The 21,867-nt window shown below is 35.8% G+C and overlaps 2 protein-coding genes across 3 annotated transcripts in view; both read right to left on the bottom strand.

Moving 5' to 3' along the window:
• LOC107713661 (aryl hydrocarbon receptor repressor-like) overlaps positions 1-11,280 on the bottom strand; it is a 16,932-nt gene extending 5,652 nt beyond the window's left edge. For both annotated transcript variants that reach the window (XM_016519246.1, XM_016519245.1), the window contains exons 1-3: positions 11,197-11,280; positions 10,908-11,011; positions 9,749-9,930 (exon numbers count right to left, since the gene is read on the bottom strand). In XM_016519246.1, coding sequence (XP_016374732.1) covers positions 9,749-9,930; positions 10,908-10,969 — 244 coding nt within the window. In that variant the 5' untranslated portion in view covers positions 10,970-11,011; positions 11,197-11,280. The remainder of the gene's footprint in view (positions 1-9,748; positions 9,931-10,907; positions 11,012-11,196) is intronic.
• A 917-nt stretch (positions 11,281-12,197) lies between these two features.
• mcm6l (MCM6 minichromosome maintenance deficient 6, like) lies at positions 12,198-21,337 on the bottom strand. The gene is made up of 17 exons (XM_016519247.1): positions 21,210-21,337; positions 20,987-21,133; positions 20,324-20,434; positions 19,454-19,703; positions 17,167-17,332; positions 16,897-17,042; positions 16,615-16,732; positions 16,238-16,418; positions 15,989-16,130; positions 15,588-15,695; positions 15,356-15,511; positions 14,648-14,776; positions 14,300-14,461; positions 14,097-14,208; positions 13,144-13,344; positions 12,527-12,666; positions 12,198-12,441 (listed from the first exon to the last, which is right to left on the bottom strand). The coding sequence occupies exons 1-17, from the start codon at positions 21,302-21,304 to the stop codon at positions 12,319-12,321; spliced, it is 2,487 nt and encodes an 828-aa protein (XP_016374733.1). The 5' UTR covers positions 21,305-21,337; the 3' UTR covers positions 12,198-12,318.
• Between the last annotated feature and the right edge of the window lie 530 nt (positions 21,338-21,867).

The following is a 21,867-nucleotide window of genomic DNA, read 5'->3' on the forward strand; positions in this document are numbered from 1 at the left end:
GTGAGTCTCGTGAAAACCAACGTTTGTTAACAGGAGCAAAGGAAGCAAAGTTTCCTTACTTTAGCAAAGAAAAACCAGTCTCCTCTTGGCTTATATCGAAATCCTCTGACATTATTCTTTACAAATCCTCGTTTTGTACTTCTAATTAGTGACCGTTGTTTTGTCTTGATCTCTCTGCTGCGCTTCCGAGTTCGTCACTTCTGAGCGGCGCATGCGCACCGCCAACCTAATACGTCATCCGCCCGGAGCTGCTTCCGTTTACAACAGTGAGCGCAAGCTAGATTAAATTGAAAACGCATCGATTCGCTACAGGAGGCCTTTGTTCACCCCCCAGAGCCATGTGAGATGCTTTGTTTTATGGATGGACGCGTTTTATTTCACTTCTTTTGGACTGAAGCACTGCAACACCCGCTGACTGCAATGATAGAGCTTGGAATAGCCAGGACAATTTTTAATATAACTCCAACTGGACTCGTCTGAAAGAAGAAAGTCATATACACCTAGGATGCCTTGGGGGTGGGTAAAACACAGCCTAATTTTCATTTTTGGGTGATCTAACCCTTTAAGTCTCACAAATAAAGAGATCCAGGACAGTTGCAATAGACAAAACCTGCTAATAAACCTTCTTCATTAAGCATCTGCTCTTAGTCAGTCCATTTCAGATGCACTTTCCCAATTTCACGATCGGTTGAGAATGACTGAAGCATTGCAAAAAAAATAAAAATAAGGCAGCCCAAGTGCTCTTCTAAAATGAGCAAGATAAAAATCATATGAAATAATTTTGTGGGAATGTTAATGCCAAACATCAAAGCGAAGAAGATAACCACAAACAGACTGAGCAGATTTATTCAGTGATGTTTATTCAACCCAAATATATCATGCATATAATCTGGATTTAAACCAGATTTGTTTTCTTACAAGCAGCCATTTTAATTTGACATAAAAAAAAAACATTCATTCTTCCATCATTTTAAGCTGTAGATCTGAAGAGCACCGTCATCTGGAAAAGAGAGGTTTCTCTAACTGCTGAACAGTTCATGCCATAAATATATATATATATATATATATATGTGTGTATATATACAAATGATAAAAACTTTCGACATGTGTTCCATTCAGAGTTGCTAAACTGTAACTCTATATGTCTGACTATCGACCAAACCTAAATATATTATCATACACACACACTTAAATCAAACCTGTGCTCAATAACATGAGGGAAATCTCCATCATCTCTCTCTAAAGACTTTTAATGTACTTCTCAGTACATTCGCTTCATGTCTGCTGCCAAACAAGCCCAAGTCTACAGGTGGATGAGCTACTTTTCACAAAATGTCTGTCCACAGGCAGCCATTTCACCGCAGAGTTGTTTTGATGAGGAGATGGAAATAAAAACCAGATCTGCTCATGACAATTGAGGTTATATTTACGAGCAGATGTGTGTTTGTACGCAGTGACTCAACACTCACTCTCTTTTCCCCTGTACTTTGTACCTCGCTAAATGTCTTTAACATAAAAATCTCATCAAGCACAAGCACAGGATTTACCCTCACTACCTTGACCCACAACACTAGACCCCACTGCCTTTCATTGAACAAATCCCTGTAATTGTCATGGAGTGACAAAAACAACTTACCTCATGAATATGAATTAGGTTGTACACAAACAATTTATCACAATCTTGAAAAAATACTGTATTGCATTGAAGATCATGTCTGAAGTAGAGTATTTGCCAAACCTCAAGTCAAAGTGAGCTGTAAACAATAATATTCCGTTTAGAAATGTCCAAAAAACAATCAAAGCAGTGATGACAAATAGTTATAACAATTCAAAACAATAAAAATCCAGTGCATTATATCACATTATAGTAGAAAAAGTACTGAACGTGTCCAAAGACATTACTTGCATAAACCTTTACTGGAAAAAACTCAACATCATGTTTAATCAAAGGATTCACAAATACTACAAACGTGAACTGGAGAAGTCATTCTATGAAGTCCACACCTGCCCTTGGAAACCTTAAAAACATCCTTTGTGAAATTCATAAAACTTTGACACTGATAAGCACTCTGTGAAAGTATAATCAAGAACTACAATATCTCAGGCCCATCACATGTGCACAAGAAACATGACTTCATGGACACACAATTCATAAAATGCATACTTCTGGTTTATTCTCTTCTAAAATATAATGCACACACACAAATCATATTTCATTTATCTAGCATTTTCCTTTCTTTGCTAATGTCCAATATATCCAAAAAAGAAAACATTCAAAGAAGAGAATTCTGTACTGTAGCCCCCCTAACCTATGCAATACATATGCATTGTTGCTGTGTAAGGAATGTAGCACTCGGATGCATTCAGTTACTTCACCAATTATGTGTGTGTGCTGAAGGTAGAATAAGGTATACAAGAGGAGGAGGAGGAAGTATTAATAGACTTATTTTTACATTGCTTGTCTCCTGCGCTCTGATGGACAGATCATTAGATCATTTTCACTGGCATCTCTCTGAAGTCAGGCTCTGGTGAACTACAGTCACGCAAACCCAGCTTTACTACAGGCTCTTAAAGGGCCAGAGCTTCCTTTAAACACAAATTAAAACTGCCCAGACTAAGAGACTGACCACCCATACATCCATTCACCCAACATTCTGGAGTAAGACTTTTTGCTTTTGTCGTTTATGTTTCCCAAGGCTGTTTATTTTCATCAAAAATACAGTAAAACAAGTCATTTTGTGAAATAATACAATTTAAAATGGTTTTGTATTTGAATATATTTTAAAATAATTCTCCTATCCTTCAATTCATACCATCAAACCTGGTAAATTGATCACGTGACACAAACATAACAGACCACTGAGCAGCCACATGCGCTCCGATGGCAGATTATTTCACATCACTAGCACTAATGACAACGGCTTTCCAACTGAACCTTAACCTTGCCAAAGAGGGGTCAACATGCGCGATTTGTGAATTAATGGCTGTGTGTGAGAGAACCTGAGTTTGGAAACAGTCTTCACATGAGATCATGCATCAGTCTGCTGGCACACGGCTCTGTTTATGGTATTAATCTCGTTTTACATGACTGTTATTATAAATTCTGTTTTATTGAGCATTGCATATTGATTTGAAAACTTTTCCCAGGAATGCTTCACAATCCCTAAATGGCATTTATAATAAATAACACACAGCACAAAGAATTTAAAAATGTCATTTATTTAGTGACTGATAGTCCATCTCCAAGCTGCATAACAGGCATAAAAAAACAGTTTAAAGGAAAGAGGGGACTGAATGTGTTGCAAGGAGAAAATAAAGGATTTGCACAAAGTCTCACCATGTCAGGCGAACATTATTACAGTTGTCATGCAACAGAACACTCCTTTATAATGTATCTGGGTAATTTTTACTAGTCGTTTGCACGACATTGTGTGCAAAGAAACCGCCTTACGGTTGCCAACAAACACGGAGCCCATAAATGTTCTTACTGGAGGTTTTGATGTCGACAATAAATATCTCAGCTCTTTAGAAGCAGCTTTTTATGCTGCGCTTTGCATTTTGTTGCTAACAAAGAGCTGTTTGAATGGTCAGGGTGACAGAATACATAATACTAGCCTTTTAAGGGAATTAAAACGCATTCGGATCATATGCACATAAACTGAAAATAATTTTTTTAGAAACAATTTTAGTCAGAAATTGCAAGTAAATTTCAGAATTAATTGTGAAAGACTGAAATAGTTTTTTCATGTCAAACATACTCCAATAATCTTTGAAAAATTTTTTTTTACAGCGTTTGCACACCATAAAGATCAAATATGGATTTATCCAAGGGATAACTAAGGTCAGGGATTTCTCATGCAAGGGAGGGGGAAAATCCTCTGTCCCATGCTAAAACAGATGTTTGGAGACTCACGCACTTGCATGATGCTGGACGCTTGGATCATTTATCAGTTTCTAGCACACATTCTTACATGATGAAAACAAACAGAGGAATGTTTCCAGGACAGAGATGCGAGATGGAATTTTCCTGATTTGCACGCAAGAAGAATTTGCCAAGGAGGGTCTGGCGACTGCCAAGCGTCTGCACAACTGTGAGTTCACTAGGGGGAAATTTTAACATGATACTGGACACTCAGTGTGGAAGAGCACCAGAGCCAACATCATTCCCTTGTGAAGAACAATCACCCTGCTGCTGTCAGCCCCGTCTTCAACTGATGACGAATTCATCAGTATTACATTCCTACATTATTATAAATGACACCTCTTCCAAATGTCACAAGCAATGTCTTAAACTGTGCTCAGTTTTGCCAATATACTAAAGTCAGAGATCTTGAAATGAACTCTGACATGTCTCAAATTCTTCCAAGACTGCATTATCTGATCCATGTTATACAACTGTCAGTAACTTACTTTAAAGAAATTGATACTTTTATTCAACAAGGATAGATTAAATTGGCCAAAAGTGAGACTAAAGACGTTAATAGTGTTACAAAATATTTCTCTCAAATAAACACTCTCTATTCACCAAACAATCCTGTAAAAATGATCACTGTTTCCACAAAAATATGAAGCACCACAAATATTTTCAACATTCATAATAATACGAAAAGTTTATTGAGCTGCAAATCAGCATATTAGAATGATTTCTGAAGGCTCATGTGACACTGAAGATTGGAGTAATGATACTGAAAATTCAGCTTCGTATCACAGGAATAATTAACATTTCAAAATATATTCAAATAGAAAACAGTTATTTTAAACTGTAAGAATATTTACATTTAGTCATTTAGCAGACGCTTTCATCCAAAGCGACTTACAAATGAGGATTTAATAATAATAATAATATTTTACAATATTACTGTTTTACTTGATTTTTAATCAGATAAATACAGCCTTAGTAAGCATAAGAGACTAATTTAAAAAACGACCTCAGACTGTAGTGTACATATCAGTTTTTTAGCTCTACAGACAGTCATGCATTTCCATTTTTTGAGCCAAAGAAAAATAGTCGTCTTAGAAAAAGTTGATATTTAAATAAAACAACTGAAAGCTCTCATGAGCTATGAAAGAAAAAATCCTTTGGGATTGAACATAATATATCATTGGAAACCACTAAGGTGATGAGACATTCAAATGAGAAGGACAAATTTTAAAACACTTACTGAACACAATATTTATTCAGTTCGCTTAAAATGCAAAGATAAAAAAAACCCCACAAAGTGCTTATTCCTTGAGAAAAACTGTAGATTTTGGATCTTAGCTTGGTCTATTACTGGAAAAACTGAAAATATTAAAAGCACTCAATCAAGTGGTTATCAAATGGCCACATGTGGCCACTAAAAGTGGATTGTGAATGGTCTAAACAGAAGCACCAAAGCTGATCTGCATCTTCCCCCTCTTAGTGCTTTTCTCAAGGACGAGGACTTTGCCAGGCTGCAGTCACGCAAACACTCCCCAGGAGCCAGTGGAGCATTCATTACCCATAACCCCCTTCTCTTCAACATCCCACACACACACACTCGCTCACTCTCTCTCTGGATCTCAATTACTCCCTGATGTGCAGTTTAAGTTGTTATTCACACACTGCAACTAACTCTCAAAGTACATTAGCATTTTCTAAAGGAAACAGTAGTGCTTAAAATGGTGTTTAAGTTGAGTAAGCTAAGGTTTTAGACACAAATGAAATGCTGCTTCATCAAACATTGTCCTAGTCCTGACATTTAGCATGCATCTTGCACTGTAAGAAAATTCATTAAAAAAAACAGATAATGTTCTGGCATAAAATTGCTGGTACGTTTCCATAAAGTTCCAGAAAATGCATTCATATTAACAAGGTATGTTGGGTAGTATTTTAACACAATAATTTCAACACATTTCGGCATGTGTCATTTTTTAAGTTTAAAGGTGGCTACAGATGGTCAAATAAATGTATGAAATAAAAGACCAATGACAATTCAGTAACTAAATAAAACACAAAAAAGATCTACATGTGTATTTAAAAATGTTGTACTTTCAGTTTAATCTAATATTTTTTAAATAACATTTATACTTTAAGAAATGTAAAGGAATAATTCAAACAAAAATGTAAATTCATGTTCCAAACCTCAAAATAAATGTTATTTTATGTGTAAAAAGTTTACTTTTTTGCATGAACTTTACATTATAAAAATTAAGTAAAAAAAGTTTATAAAAAAAAAAACATCTACAGCTGAAATTAATAATTATTACTATTATTATTATTGCAATTATTGATCAAGATTATCATTAGTCTCATTATCATTGGGCATCAGTTCATGCTGGTGTATTAAGATGCTCTTTAAACCGGTTCAGAGCAGATGTGTGTCTAATAGTAGTGTTGCCAGTAACAAGATCTGCTGCAAACTTTGGATCTCTGCTATCATCACACGCTTCCCTTCAGGAGTCACTCTTTGTGACTTCACTTTGACAATTAAAATGTCTGCAGCACAAACTGTGCAGGTTGTTACAAACTTAAGTATAATACTTGAGGTTAGTGGTTTGTTTAAATCACTAATCCTATGTATGAGCAATAATGATGTTTGCATTGGCAGGCACTAAATGAACAATAAGTTTCATCCTGAAAGGAAATAAAGAAAAGCTTTTGAGGTCAGTTTATACCCTCCACATCCCGAGAGGCCCGGAAATGTGTTGGAATTCATCTGGCCAAGCGACAATCAAAATTATTTGATTATAATTGTATGGAACAAGCCTCTAAGAATGGTGTTGGGCCAACAAAGGCCTTTCACAGGGTTTCCCGCTGTGTTTTAAGACTTGTGGTGGAGAATGAAAACACAGTGTGTCTGGATCAGACACGGCTTCAGTCATGCACAATCAATCTGCACAGTAACTCAAAAGACAGGCACGGGCTGAAAGGAGAAAAATTAGGAGAATTAGCTACTTATGCTTTGACACCGATGCAAACCTAAATTCATGTAAAGGGATAGTTCACCCAGAAATGACAATTCTGTCATCATTCACTCACCCTCATGTCATTCTAAACCTGTGAGCATTTCTGTGGAGCATAAATTCCTCAACATTCTTCAAAATGAATGGTTTTAAGAATTTACTTTATTCATAATTGCTTCTATTGTCTTTGAAATATGGTGTATGTGAAAGTGTATTGCTGAATGTACTGACAAACATTTATGGTAAACTAAAATATACTTTTAGTTTAATGACTAATGTAATTTCTATTGAAACTTTATTTATTTATCTTTTCACATATTTAAAGATATTTTAATTACACATTTGTAATGATGAAATATAGAAAGCAAGAATATAGAGCTTAAAGTAGCAGGTCTGATCTTTAAAGAATTTGATGAGAAATATTTTTATTTTTATATTTAAATCCGTGACTTGAATCTCATCGCTGTCTTGGAGAAACAACCGAGACACAGGGGAAGAGTGATTTTTCTTTCCTACAGGCAAAGACTGATTGACCCACCTCCCCATTTTACAACAAAGAACATGAAAGTGTTGAATAAATGAGGTTCTGCTAAATGAGACGTCATAAAATGATTTTAATTATTATCAAAAGTTTTTAATTTAACCGGTCTACCAGTAGCAAAGCAAATTCTTCAACGTGACAGTTTCATATAAAAATGAAAACCTTTCCATGAAACCCTTTTTGATGACATTCCAGTTCACATTTTAACTTCAAACCTGACAAGAATTTCTGACATACTTCATTGCCTTGTCAATAATTTACGGCTTGAAAGGTGACGGAAAATGAGATCAGACCAAAAACGCAAATGGCCTTGAGAAGATGAATACATTAAAATGCCGATGTTTGAACGTAATACATGCATCAATCTTATACGAACTGAAAGATCAAGGCTGACACAAACCGAGATCCGTGAAGGTTCAAGTTCTTCAGGGTCAGATCTTGCATTATAAATGACTGTATTCATGACAGTTATGAGTTTCACCATCTAAAGTGGGTTGTGTAAAATCTCCCCAAAATCTCAAATACACAAACCTGTGCAAAGACACCTGGAAGCGATAAATAAATAAATGTGACTTGACTTTAAATTATGAATAGCATGGCAATCTACGGTCTCAAAAAAGCTTTCCCAACACTGCATATTGCATACGATGCTGGGCACACAATGTTCCTTCCTTTTTAGTTGCTAAAGGTTGTTTTTATTACCCTCAATTACTTTGTTATGAGTTGAGTTACATTTGAGAGATGCCCACCTGCCAGCACACAGCCTAAATACTGCCAGCTCTCCACACAACAGCTCAACACTGATCCGTTTGGACACTGTCACAACAAACAGCATGTGAGTGCAAGAGGGCAATCTCTACATTACATTAAGCCAGTGTTTCCCAACCGGGGTGCCGTCTGTCGAGAGCAGGGGTGCCGTGTAAAAAATCATTTTTTAATATTTTTAAAGGGGTCATATGATGCGATTTCAAGTTTTCCTTTCTCTTTGGAGTGTTACAAGCTGATTGTGAATAGATAAGATCCCTGAAGTTGCAAAGACTAAAGTCTCAAAACCAAAGAGATATTCTTTATAAAAGTTAAGACTCTGCCACGCCCCCCTAAAACGGCTCGTTCTAACACACCCCACATATCTACATTTGGATAATTGGTAAAAAAAAAAATAATAATAATTTTAATATCTTAACCCTACTGTTAGACCTACATGAAAAACTAAAAAGCAATTTATTTAATTCGAAGGCCTGTTGTTATTTTTTATTTGTGCTATCATTATTAATTTCTTTATTTCTTATTTTATTACTGACTGCTTACTTGTCATTTTTTATTCAGTTCAAAGTTTGTTTGAATTGAATCTCGTGCTACTGCACCAAAATTACCCCACTGTAAAATTAAAAAAACACTGAGTGAGCAAAAATTTGTGAGATAGCTAGTTATAATGGTAATTAAATAATGTTTACGTATGTAAAAAAGCCTACATTAAAATCTGTCATATAAATTGGTCTCAATAGAAATTAGCCTACTGATTGCCACCATTGGACACAATTTTTTAATATTAAAAATATCTGTATGACATTATATTCTGCAGTTCTTCCCTGTTGTACCGAATATCTATACTTTTCAAATGATCATATCGAAGTTAGAAATTCAAATATTGTGACAAAATTTATTTTGTAGGGTGCCACAAGTTTGTTAAAATTTCCAAAGGTTGCCGCGACTAAAAAAAGGTTGGGAAACACTGCATTAAGCTACACATGGGCCTGTCCTTATATGGCTTCTCCTGAAATAAATCCCATTATTCTACATGGCAGAAAAACTTCATGTGTATTTACCAGCATGTTTGGCCAGCTTTCCCCCGAACTACAATAAAAGCTATTTTTAAAGTGAACTAATTTATTTTTAAAGTGGTTCTGCTTTGTATTATAAATAATTTAACATGCAAACTAAGAATATGAGCTAAAAATTTAAAGGAACACATGGGAGGAAAAATTCAAGAGGGGGAAATGTTTTCCATAAACTTTTGCAAATTAAATCTATATATACTCCATATAAAAACTTAAATGCGACAGAACGTACTACTAATTTATCCCAAAACAAAACCACAAAACATAGAAAAAGACAAATCAAATTTTATGGATATGCTTGAGTGAAACACAAAGATGAGTTTGAGTCAGTTAACCAACATCAAGTTTATTTTAAAGTGTTCAAGTAATTTTTGAGAGCCAATGTATGAAGTGTTGTAAATCACAGTTTTAGCTGGGAAATTTGCCAGGAAGCATTCCTTCTTACCTTGAAAGAAGCTCTTAACCCGCAGGAAGCTGACACTGAGCCTCAGCACTGAGAGTTTGTCCAGTTTGGAGATGACATCTGCACTGAAGGGCAGCAGACTCGCCAACCGGTCCAGTTCTGCATTCAGACGGTCGCGATGACGCTTGGACGGATTCGATTTCTGACCTGCTTTCTCTGGTTTCCTGAAGATATAAACCATATCATAAACCTGTGTGGCATCCAATGGACTAAATTTTAGGCCTGTCGCAATAATCAATATATCGACTTATCGCGCAATATATGTACATGACCTCAATCATTTTTGGTGACGCAATATATCGCCCATTATATTTACTTAAAAATTAATGTCACCGTGTTTTTTACATTCCACTTGCGCCTGTGTCTTTTGCAGCTTCTCGTACATAACGCGGAGTAGTCATGAGGTGCTAGTTAAAATTAAAAAAATGCTTCTACAAAAAAGTTTCATCTGAAGATATGGCCTTGTTTAGGGATCTGTGCCTTTGTGCATATGGACATCTGACTGCTAAGTAGTGATTGTGTTTTTCAGCAATAGTGTGCACCCTTAATATACAGATATTTACTATTTTTTCAGGTATCTAATATTTTGATACTTAATTTCCATGATCTAAATATTCTTAAAAATTAAAAGTTTGTTGTCATTTGGAAGTGTGTAGGCCTTCTTGCATTATTATGCTGTAACATTATGATTATATATTCAGTGGCATAAAATGGTCTTTAAAATGACAATAATATCGCTTATCACAATTATTTCTAGGGCAATATATCACACAACCAAAAGTTGTTATCGTGACAGGGCTACTAAATTTTACAGAAATATGACAACTATGTAATAATTATTATTACCACCACTATTTCTACTATTACCAATAATAATGATAAAAGTAATAACAATATTATACACATTTATTATCATTAGTGACTTTTCTATTTGTATTTATTTGTATTAACACTGACAATAAAACAGTCATCGCAATAAAAAAAAACTTGAAATGATTGTAACAATTTACAAATATTGTCATTAATAATAATAATAGTAATTTACATATTTATTATCATTAACGATTTCTCTCATTGGTTTTGTTATTTGCATTGATGTTTTGTCAAAACAGTCATGCTAATAAACTGATAAATACTCAACCGTTTCTGCACAGGTCTTCTCCTTTTCCTTCCAGCATACAGACAGTCTCCAGGTGGAATCATTGTTCACTTCTCCAAATAACACGAAGATGCTCTTTTTTGTTCCTGGCAAACAGAATTAAACGTGGAAAAACCAGAAGGAAACAGAATAAGGAGGTGTGGAAGAGAAACAACAAACGGATACGCAATAAAAATCTGATAAAAACATTTTTACACATCGCCTCAGAGAAAATATAGATGGGCAAGTTCTGTAGTTACCAAATAGTGAACATATAAGAAATTAAACTCACCAAAATCCACATTCAGCCGATGATAACGGTTGAAGTAACCTAAGATAATTGTTTGAAACGAAGTCGAATCATCCGGAGTGTCAATAAGATGGAATAAACGCTTGATATGACAGCGACATCGAGCCCGCGCTGATGTTTTATAGCGCGCGGATCTCAGCACGCACATCCTCACGCGAACATTACGCACGACGCACGCACAGCGCAAGGCGACGCGAACAAAATCGAACTTTCTGCTAAACTGGGCCAGCGAACCTGTACAGCAAAAGAACAGTGAAGAGAGAAACATTTTCAATCTATTACAACTGTATTTTATTACAATTCTATTGTGATACTATAAGTGTTTACAAGGGTGACAGAGGGTCAGATTTCACAGAAATCGTTTTAAAATAAGAACAAAACATACACATGCCATTTAAAAACAATATTTTATAATAAAATGTATTAATTCATTACAATTTTACATAAATTATTTTCTATGTAGAGCTCAGTTCAAGGATGCTGCATTCAATCTTCAAATTCAATCTAGATTTTTTAAACAAGCCTATTATTTTAATAAAGAACCAACAAAACATCTCTTAATTGTAGGGGCTATTTTAGTTGATTGGTGACAAATAAAATGGGTCAGCAGCTGGACCTAATTTTAGAAGACTATAAAAACAAATGTTGTGATTTGCAAAATAAAGATAATCAACATACTGTATCATCTATGATGCCTTTATGCTCATATCTGACAGAGATTAAGTAAATACTGTAAGTGCCTTTTCCTTTTTTGTAAAATTACCCATTTTCATTTCCCCCAAATGCTTTAAATTTATCTTTTAATTTAAATAAACTATTTTATAAACATAACTTTGCTTTGTGTAGTTTGCCATCTATATAATGTTTGTTAGGTTTCAACCGTTTTCTACTGCACTTTGTATTTTTAATGTCCTTCTCAATATTAAAGATACTGGGATCCACCACCATCTAGTGTTCAATAAACAAATGACACAAATGCAAAACATTCCGTTTATTTTTTTCTGATTCACTCAATCAAAAATGCTGCACATTACATTAGTCATGATTTAAGACCATAGAAGCATCAGTAGGTAAAAATGATCAAGGTTTTTAAAGCCAGCTTGACTAGTCTTCCAGTATATAATTGGGATTCACCACCAGGAACGGATCCTCCTCCATGACGGGCTCATCTCCATCCTCACTGATCTTCTTCAGCCCTGTTTTAGTCAGCTCTATGATGATATGATCCTTAAAAAGAAAACATTGCAGGCATGTTACACTGCTTCAGTTCAAGTAAACGATGCATTTAAGCGGATTAAAGAGTTAAACTAACATAATGGATGAGTCTGTATAGCACTTTCTCGATGAGATTCTTCTTGGCGACGAGTTCAGCTTCAGAATCAATTTCACTCTCCATTTCCTTCAGGTACCAGTTAATGAGCTCACTTTTCTTCAGAGATGACTCCTCATCCACTAAAACACAAAGATAGCAGGTAAAAAAAAGCAGATTATACATGTTTATTTCATCGTTCAGTGTATGCTCTTTATAACTTTAACTAGATCTACACAACCTGGTACCTGGAATCATTTGAGATCAAAATTAATTCCAAAATTAACTAAGAAAATCGCCAACCAGTAAGTTGAACAGTCACTTTAAGAATTGCACAGTAAAGCATGGTTTAAATTGCAAAATAAAAAAATGACAGACTGACTCTCATTTGTAATAAATAAATGCAAAATAATTAAAAATAACTAAATAATATTTATTAATATTTTGTATTATTATTTTTTAAAATGCATTATTATTTTTTAATTATTAATAATAATTAATATTAAAATAAATAGCAATACAAATAAAATATAATGTAAAAAATTATGTATTCAAAAAATTTAATAAAAATGGATGGACAGACAGACATTGTTATTGTAATGGAAAAAATCAGGGCTCACGTTGTTCCATCTTTTGCATGTGTAGCACCAGCAGGTTAGAGACCCTCTTGTACTCGGCGAATGACATTCTGAGAGCAGGTTTGGCTGCCGCTGGCTTCTCCTGCTTTTCCACCTCATCAGTGTCCATGGCCTCCCCCGGATGGCCGTTCACTTCAGCTCCATTCTGACCTTCTGTCTCTTTAGCAAACAGGTCATTCTGATCTGTGGAAGAACAACTCAAATCAGTCATTTTACAGTCATGATCTCTGATGTTTGATTTGAATTAAACCATTGCTGGTAAAGTGATACTTTTGTGACAGACTAGAGTGGCACAAAGCATTTGGACAATTAAAGGGGTCATATGATGCGATTTAAATTTTTCCTTTCTCTTTGGAGTGTTACAAGCTCTTGGTGCATAAAGAAGATCTGTAAAGTTGCAAACACTAAAGTCTCAAAACCAAAGAGATATTCTTTATAAAAGTTAAGAGTCAACCACGCCTGCCTAAAACGGCTCGTTCTAACACGCCCCCACATACCTACATCACGATGTGGGAAGATTTGCATAAAGCCGCCCAAATGTCCACCCAAAGAAAGAAGGCGTAACTTTTATTCTCACTGTAGTATTGTTGACGCTGCAGCCATGTCCTGAAGACGCTGTTTGTAAAAATCGACGCGTTTCAAAAAGGCGGGGCATAGAGGAGAAACAATAATGTACAGTATGTTGAAAATAATGTGTTTTTTGAACTTTAAACTGCATAAACACATTTCATTACACCAAATACACAAAATAATGTTCTTTTTAGCAGCATCATATGACCCCTTTAAGACACACTTAATTGCCAGTAGGCGGCATTTGCAAACAAATAAAGCTTATTTTTTTACTGTTAGAGTAGAGATTGATTATACTGAGATTTTTGACAAATGGACTCATTTCACAGAAAGGGACTAAATAGCATAAAAGCTGCCCATCTCACCATTCACACTGTTGTCATCCTGCTCCTGGTCAAAATTAATGTCGGGGGAGTCCACGCGAATAATAGACTTATTTAGTAGTCTAAACGCCTCTTTCACGTGTTTGGGTTGAACCTTTCCAAAGGAAGAGGAGGAGGACACATCTCAAACTTTACATAAGCTATGTCTGGTGCATGATGAAACCGTTTTTGGGAACATCACACACCTCGTCTGAGCAGTAGAGTCTAGCCATGGCCTCAGACAGACGCAACATGCTCTCCAGCTGCCTCACTGTGATCCGCCAGGCTGATTTGGTGGTTCCACCTCCATCCCTCTGCCGCAGACGCTTGTACTGGTCCACCACGAACTCCTGAGCCTCTGAGGTGATCTACAGATGCAGGGTTATGAGGTCAATTATCATCTTTATGATATTTATAATCATTAATCATCGTTTGCTTGTCATTCCAAACCTGTATGACTTTATTCTGAATGTCTAGACAAACAAGCATTGAGGTCTACAGCAAAAGGACAAGATTTCAGTGAATAGCAACTGGAATAATGTACAGCATCTTGCCTTTGGCTGAAACTGCCGGGCGAACAGTATGTATCTCTGGATTTCTTCAGTACTGTAAACTCTTTCTACCGACTCAACGTTTCTGGCATGAAGATCTACAATCCGCCGGGCGATGGCGTAGTCTGTAACCTGGTAGAAGAACAAGTAAATAAATCAATAAAAAGTACTTTGTTTCTCGCTTTACTTTACATATGCACACCAGCATTCAAAAGTGGAGTCAGTAAGATTTTGTAAAATGTTTTTGAAAGATGTCTCTCTGCTCACCAAGGCCAATACAGTAAAAACAGTAATATATTATTTCAATTTAAAATAACTTTTCTATTTGAGTATATTTCAAAATGTAATTTATTCCTGTGATGCAAAGCTGAATTTTCAGCATCATTACTCCAGTCTTCAGTGTCACGTGATCCTTCAGAAATCATTAATATGCTGATTTGCTGCTCAATAAACATTTCTTCTCATTCTCAATACTGACAACAGTCATATTTTTGTGGAAACCATGATACTTTTTTTCCAGGATTCTTCAATAAACAGAAATTTCAAAAGAACAGCATTTATTTGAAATAGAAATCTTTAGTAACATTATGAAGGTCTTTACTGTCACTTTTGAACAATTTAATGAATCTTTGCTGAATAAAGGCATTCATTTCTTTCAAAAAAAAAAATATGACCCCAAATTTTAAGAACTGAAATGCTGAAAGATCTTACCTCATTGCATTCATCCACCAGTATGAAGAAGAGATCAAATCTGGACATGATAGGTGCTGACATGTTGACGTTCTGTTTGAGAGACTTGGCGCGGTTGTATCTGCCATCTATTGGGTTTGCAGCAGCCAGGATGGAGGTGCGAGCGTTCAGAGTGGCCTTGAACACACATACAGGTCAGACAAGGTGGATTACGGAATTAATAGACAATATTATATAAGAGAGAGACACACACCTTAACGCCCGCCTTTGTGATGGAGATGGTCTGCTGCTCCATGGCTTCATGAATGGCCACCTGGTCCTTAAGGTCCATCTTGTCAAATTCATCAATACAACAAACCCCCTACAGACATAAAATAGACATTAAATATGCTGGGCCATCATATTTCAGCGATGTTCTGGGTGGTTGCTTATAGAGCTGTAGAATTTGGGGGGGGATTTTTCTGTGATTTTTCTGATAAAAATTGTGAGTTTAACATTGCAAATTTTACATTTTGCAATTTAAAATTTGATTAAAAATGAATCCAGGTTTGCTGTGCTTGTTTGTAGGGCTACACAATTTGCTCAAAATTGTGATTATATATCAATATAGCTATTAAATAACACCACCACCATTAACAGTAATAGATAATATACATTATCGGCCAACATGAGGGCTCCTGCTTCAATGACGAACTCATGCGACTCCTCGTCTTTGACCACAGCAGCGGTCAGACCGGCAGCACTGCTGGCTTTACCGCTGGTGTACACCGCTCTGGGGGCGAAATCCTCCACATGCCTGAGAGAAAACACACAAATACATCCCAATCCAGCCGTCAGACACTTCAGTCATCTGTATTTTACATTTAAACTGTCAGCAAAATGTTTCTCGCGCATTTTATTTACTTGAGGAATTGGCTCTTAGATGTACTCGGGTCTCCAACTATGCACACGTTGATGTCGCCACGTAAAGACGTTCCCTCCATGGTTGTCTTGGCAACACCACCAAATAACATCAGCAGAATCCCACGTTTAATTTCATCATTCCCTGAAAAACAAACATAGAAGACATAGCTTGTATATTCCACTTCACGGTTATCTTCATTTTCAGTTGTGATAAAGAAAATCTTCTTTACTTGATACTAAATGTGCCTCAAACTCTTAATATATTTGCTCTCCACCTTATTTTTTAAACGCAAGCACATTTGCAGTCATTTGTGATCCTGGAGCACAAAACCAGTCTTGAGTCGCTGGGGTATATTTGTAGCAATAGCCAACAATACATTGTATGAGATTCTTGTCTTGGCTCATCTCAAACACTTTCTCCCATTCCTGTACGGTCATCTGGTTCTTCACGCTCTCAGCTGTCTGATCCTCCTGACGAAGCTCCTTCCCTCCAAACTAATTGAACAAAAAAATAAAAAACAGAGCAACAGGTTCTGAACTAATCTCATGGTTTTTCTTTTTTAATCAGTTGAAAGCAAATGCCTAGTAAATGCATAAATATTATAGATACAAAGCAATAAATATCAGTTACAGTTTGTGTTGTGATAAACGGCTCTCACCCGTGGGTTGGTTGGGGCCACATGGTTAGCCAGGAAGGCCAGTCTGTAGGAGAGTTCTCGGACACCCAAAGCCTTGAGCCCCTGAATGCCATCAGCCTCAAAGCCCTCCTTCCCAGTCACCCTGCTGCTGGTTTCTGCCCGTGTGCCTACAAAGATGAGAAGTCATATTTAAACTGTATTCAAAATGTATTTACTCACAATAGGCACGTCCGATCTTAAACAATCTTAGAAAATAAACTCTCTCGTATTAATAGAAACACAGAACAGTACCAGCGAGCGCCATGGCGGACACATCAGGCACAACTATCAGTGTGCCGGTGAAGTCACAGCGGTCTCCTGCTTGTGCGGTTTCCACGGCCTCCGCCCTCAGAATCACCTCCACACTGCGAGGAATGGAGCCTCGCGGCAGCTCTGCCTGAGTCTCCTGGATGCGCACCTGATGAAGTCAAGAGGGTTTAAGATCAATTACTTCTCAGATCAACATATGTGACCCTGGACCACAAAACCAGTCATAAGGGTCAATTTTTTAAAATTGAGATTTATAAATCATCTGAAAGCTGAATAAATAAGCTTTCCATTGATGTATGGTTTGTTTGGTTTTGTGGTCCAGGGTCACATTTGTAATTTGAATGTGTGAAGCAATCCAAGAAATTGCAAACTGTTATTCGTTAACATATTATTTTAATTACTTATCATAAATTGGTTTATAATCATCAATCATTGGTTTGTAGCAGAAACAGTTTCACTGTTTGTGCATTTGATATTTTCTTCTAGTTATTTACCTATAGACAGAAAAAGTCTTACTTCAGCATTGCAAAATATGGTGAATAGTATATCCTGTGACCAATGTACAACACTGATCATTGAGATCTGACCGTGAATGGTGGGGAAGAGACTTGTGCAGAGGTTGTGATAGAGATTCTTGTCTTGGCTCATCTCAAACACTTTCTCCCATTCCTGTACGGTCATCTGGTTCTTCACGCTCTCAGCTGTCTGATCCTCCTTACGAAGTAAACTACAGTTTAACACATATTCACATAGAAAACTGCTATTTCAACTTGTAATATAATTTTATAATTATTATTGCATTTTTGATCAAATAAATGCAACCTTGTTGAGCATAAGTGACAAAATCATTAAAAAAATCTTACCGACCCCAAACTTTTCAATTGGTAGTCGACACATAGTTAAACTTTCCAAAACATAAAATGAATGAAGAAATAAAACAACTGTACTTCTTTAAAAATGTTACACAGAATGATTTAAATCACAATTTGTGACCCTGGAGCACAAAACCAGTCATAAGGGTCAGTTTTTCAAAATTGAGATTAATACATGATCTGAAAGCTGAATAATAATCTTTCCACTGATGTATGGTTTGTTAGGATCGGACAATATTTGGCTGAGATCCAACTATTTGAAAATCTGGAATCTGAGGGTGCAAAAACTCCAAATATTGAGAAAATCGTCTTTAAAGTTGTCCAAATGAAGTGCAATGCATATTACTAATCAAAAATTAAGTTTTGATATATTTATGGGAGTAAATTGACAAAATATCTTCATGGAACATGATCTTTACTTAATATCCTAATGATTTTTGGCATAAAAGAAAAATCGATAATTTTGACCCATACAATGTATTGTTGGCTATTGCTACAAATATACCCGTGCAACTTATGACTGGTTTTGTGGTCCAGGGTCACATATTACACACCAGTCCATTTAGGAGAAAAAATAAATCCATGAAGATTCATAAAGCACCACAATATTTAGATGGTATAGCATATTAACATTTGGCAAGAAAGAGAAACGTGCAAAGATAATGTGCAAATAAGGAAAGACTGTATTAAACATGCACAAATTAAATTCTTTTTTTGTTGTTGTTGCTATTTTAGCCAAATATTTCCAGTTGCTTAAATTTCAGTGCATCACTATAATGTATAGAGGAGCTTTATGCAATACAGACGGTTTCAAAGCAGTTTTACAGTAATAAAAAAAGAAAATAACAGTTTTAATGTTACAAATTTCAGCTCTAAAGCAGCTTTAAAAAAAGACAATAGTGGTATTCATAATTTTAATTTCAAAATATTATCATATAAATAAAGACTCCACATATAATGTGATCAACACCTGGAAATTGTCAGATTTAATACATTTCAACCATTTAAGAAAACACTTAATGCATGTAAATAAATATGTGTCCTGTCAGATAGAAATGAAAAATATTTCAATTATCAGCAGTATCATTTAGGTAAAAATGTAAAATTACACATTTGCTATAAGAGCAAAATTTCACTTAAAGGAAATGGCCACTAAAAGCTGCCTACATAAGCTTTACTTATTTGGCTTATAAAAATCAAAAAAAAAAATTTGGACTATCACTTTGGGTGTTTTCATAAAGTTTCTTAGCTGCAATTTTTAAATTGAAAAAAGAAAAAAAAAAAAAGTAAAAATTGTTAAAAAATCACCAGTAAAATTAAGTTTCTTTGGACTATCACATTGGATGCTTTCGGAATGTTTTGTAGCTGAAATTGTTAAACAATCACCACATTCTTACTTTCTGGAAGTCAACGAAGCGGCACTTGTTGGTGTCGAGCATGAATCGGCGGCGGTTGGCACACACGGGGTTCTTGCAGATGGTCGGCTGTGTGTATTTGAACTGCTGCTCCACGTCTTTGATGACAGACTGACAGTCCAGACAGAGGAAGGTGCCGCTGACCAGCTCCGGGTGCACAGGGTGGGTTCGCACCACCTGACCGCTGATGCGTACCAGAGAGCCGATGCGGGCGGTGGAGAGCTCACGGATCCTGGACAGCACAGAGCAAATGACCTTACTTGTTTCACATGCAAAGAGGTCAGTCAGTCATAACAGAAGAATTTACATACACATGTATATTATAATATAGTCTAACATATAAAGAAATGTCAGTTAAATTATAAAGGTCAAAAAGAGGGTGCAAAATTTAAAAAGGGAGCAATTTAAAAAAATTACAATGATAAAAATAAAATGATATTACAAGTAGGGCTGCAAAACGATTAATCGCGATTAATCAATTCAAAATATAAGTTTATGTTTACATATTATATGTGCGTGAACTGTGTATATGTATTACCTATATATATATATAAACACACATACATGTATACATTAAGGAACATTTTTTAGATTTATATATAAAATATTAATATTTATATATAATATAAATTAGGCTATATACAAGTTTTTACATCCAAATACATACAATACATACAATTATCTTTTAAAATATAGGCTATACAATATGTATTTATATATACTTACACCATACACACATACAGTATGTAAACAAACTTTTATTTTGAATCGATTAATCATGATTAATCGTTTTGCAGCCCTAATTACAAGCATGATATGAGCACTTTGGAGTGGATGAACTGAAATGCATACTTTTGCCTAGATGGAAAGTCTGAAAAAGCCACATAAAACTCTTTGGACGGTGGAATATTTCCATGATCTCTGGCAAAGTGGCGAACTGCTCGGCAGAGATACTGATAAACCCTGGAAAAACGTTACAGATGGCAGTGAAAATATGAAATTAAGATGAAGCTCTGCAGCAAACCAACAATTTATTCATTCACCAAATGATAATTTTCCAATCAGACATAAACGCTCAAAAACTACCATTGTATATGATAATGGACAAAATTACAATTAAAAGCTGCTAACTTATACTTTTATTTGCCAAAGGTAATACATTAACTAAACTTTTTTTGACTGTTATTTTGTATGTTTCTTAAAGTTCGGTAGTTGCAACTGGAAATTGTAGAAAAAGTCAAAATTGTAGGCTACATTCTTATTTCCAGAAATTCAACATTAGTTTTTTTTTTTTTTGTAGGGTCGTTGAATTAAACATTTATAACGAATAGTCCTAGATAATATATAATTTCATTAAAACAAGTTAAAGTATTTTTTGTTTCATGATGCATGCATTTTTTTGTATTTAATTACGGGTCTAATTTGAATATCAACTGTTTTTGGGACAATAAATATTATTATAATGAGGCAAACTTTGAGATACGCATCTTTTCTCCAGTTGTTGTGGCTGTTCACCTGTAGTACTCCTCTTGAATGGTGGTGGCGAGCTGCTGGTTGTAGTGCTCGATGTTGCTGAAGCTCACGGTCAGTGTGTTTCTCTCCGGTCTGATCAGCTCTTGCGCGTCAGACAGATATAAAGCATCGCCGGTTTTATCCTGAAACCTAATTAATCATACCCATTTGAGAAGTGACGTTCATTTAGCACTTCGTGTAAAAGTATTGCAACCAATGCACTCACTCTTCCAAAAACTCCAGAAATAACTTCTGACATTTCTCGGACAGTTCATCGCGCACTTGCACGCCCGTGGGCGCAGCTTCAACTCCGGGCTCCATCAGGTACACACTCGGCTCTCACACACACACCTGTACAAGGTAATGAGCCAGCCAGTCATATACATGCGCCATGACGTCGCCATAATGACGTATTTGCCCACTTAAAGGGGTCATATGATGCTGCTAAAAAGAACATTATTTTGTGTATTTGGTGTAATGAAATGTGTTTATGCGGTTTAAGGTTAAAAAAACACATTATTTTCCACATACTGTACATTATTGTTTCTCCTCTATGCCCCGCCTTTCTGAAACGCGTCGATTTTTACAAAACTAATCGGTCTGAAAAGCGAGGTGTGCTCTGATTAACCAACTATCCAGTGCGTTGTGATTGGCCGAAAAGCTCAAGCGTGTGACGGAAATGTTACACCCCTTACCATACTGTGATGCCCTGTCCGGCCGGAGCGATGATTCAAAAACATGAAAACCCATAATAAATGAGGCATTCGTTGCATCCAGTGGGGACATAATTACGGATTATAATGACTTACACTGTCTTTTTACGCGTTGCGTTGCATCGCGCCGCGTAAACATAAAACCATGGCTGCATTTGTGATCGGAGAAAT

The sequence above is a fragment of the Sinocyclocheilus rhinocerous genome, unplaced genomic scaffold (assembly GCF_001515625.1).
Source record: "Sinocyclocheilus rhinocerous isolate Xijiao unplaced genomic scaffold, SAMN03320098_v1.1 scaffold898, whole genome shotgun sequence".
In the NCBI taxonomy this organism is placed as follows: domain Eukaryota; kingdom Metazoa; phylum Chordata; class Actinopteri; order Cypriniformes; family Cyprinidae; genus Sinocyclocheilus; species Sinocyclocheilus rhinocerous.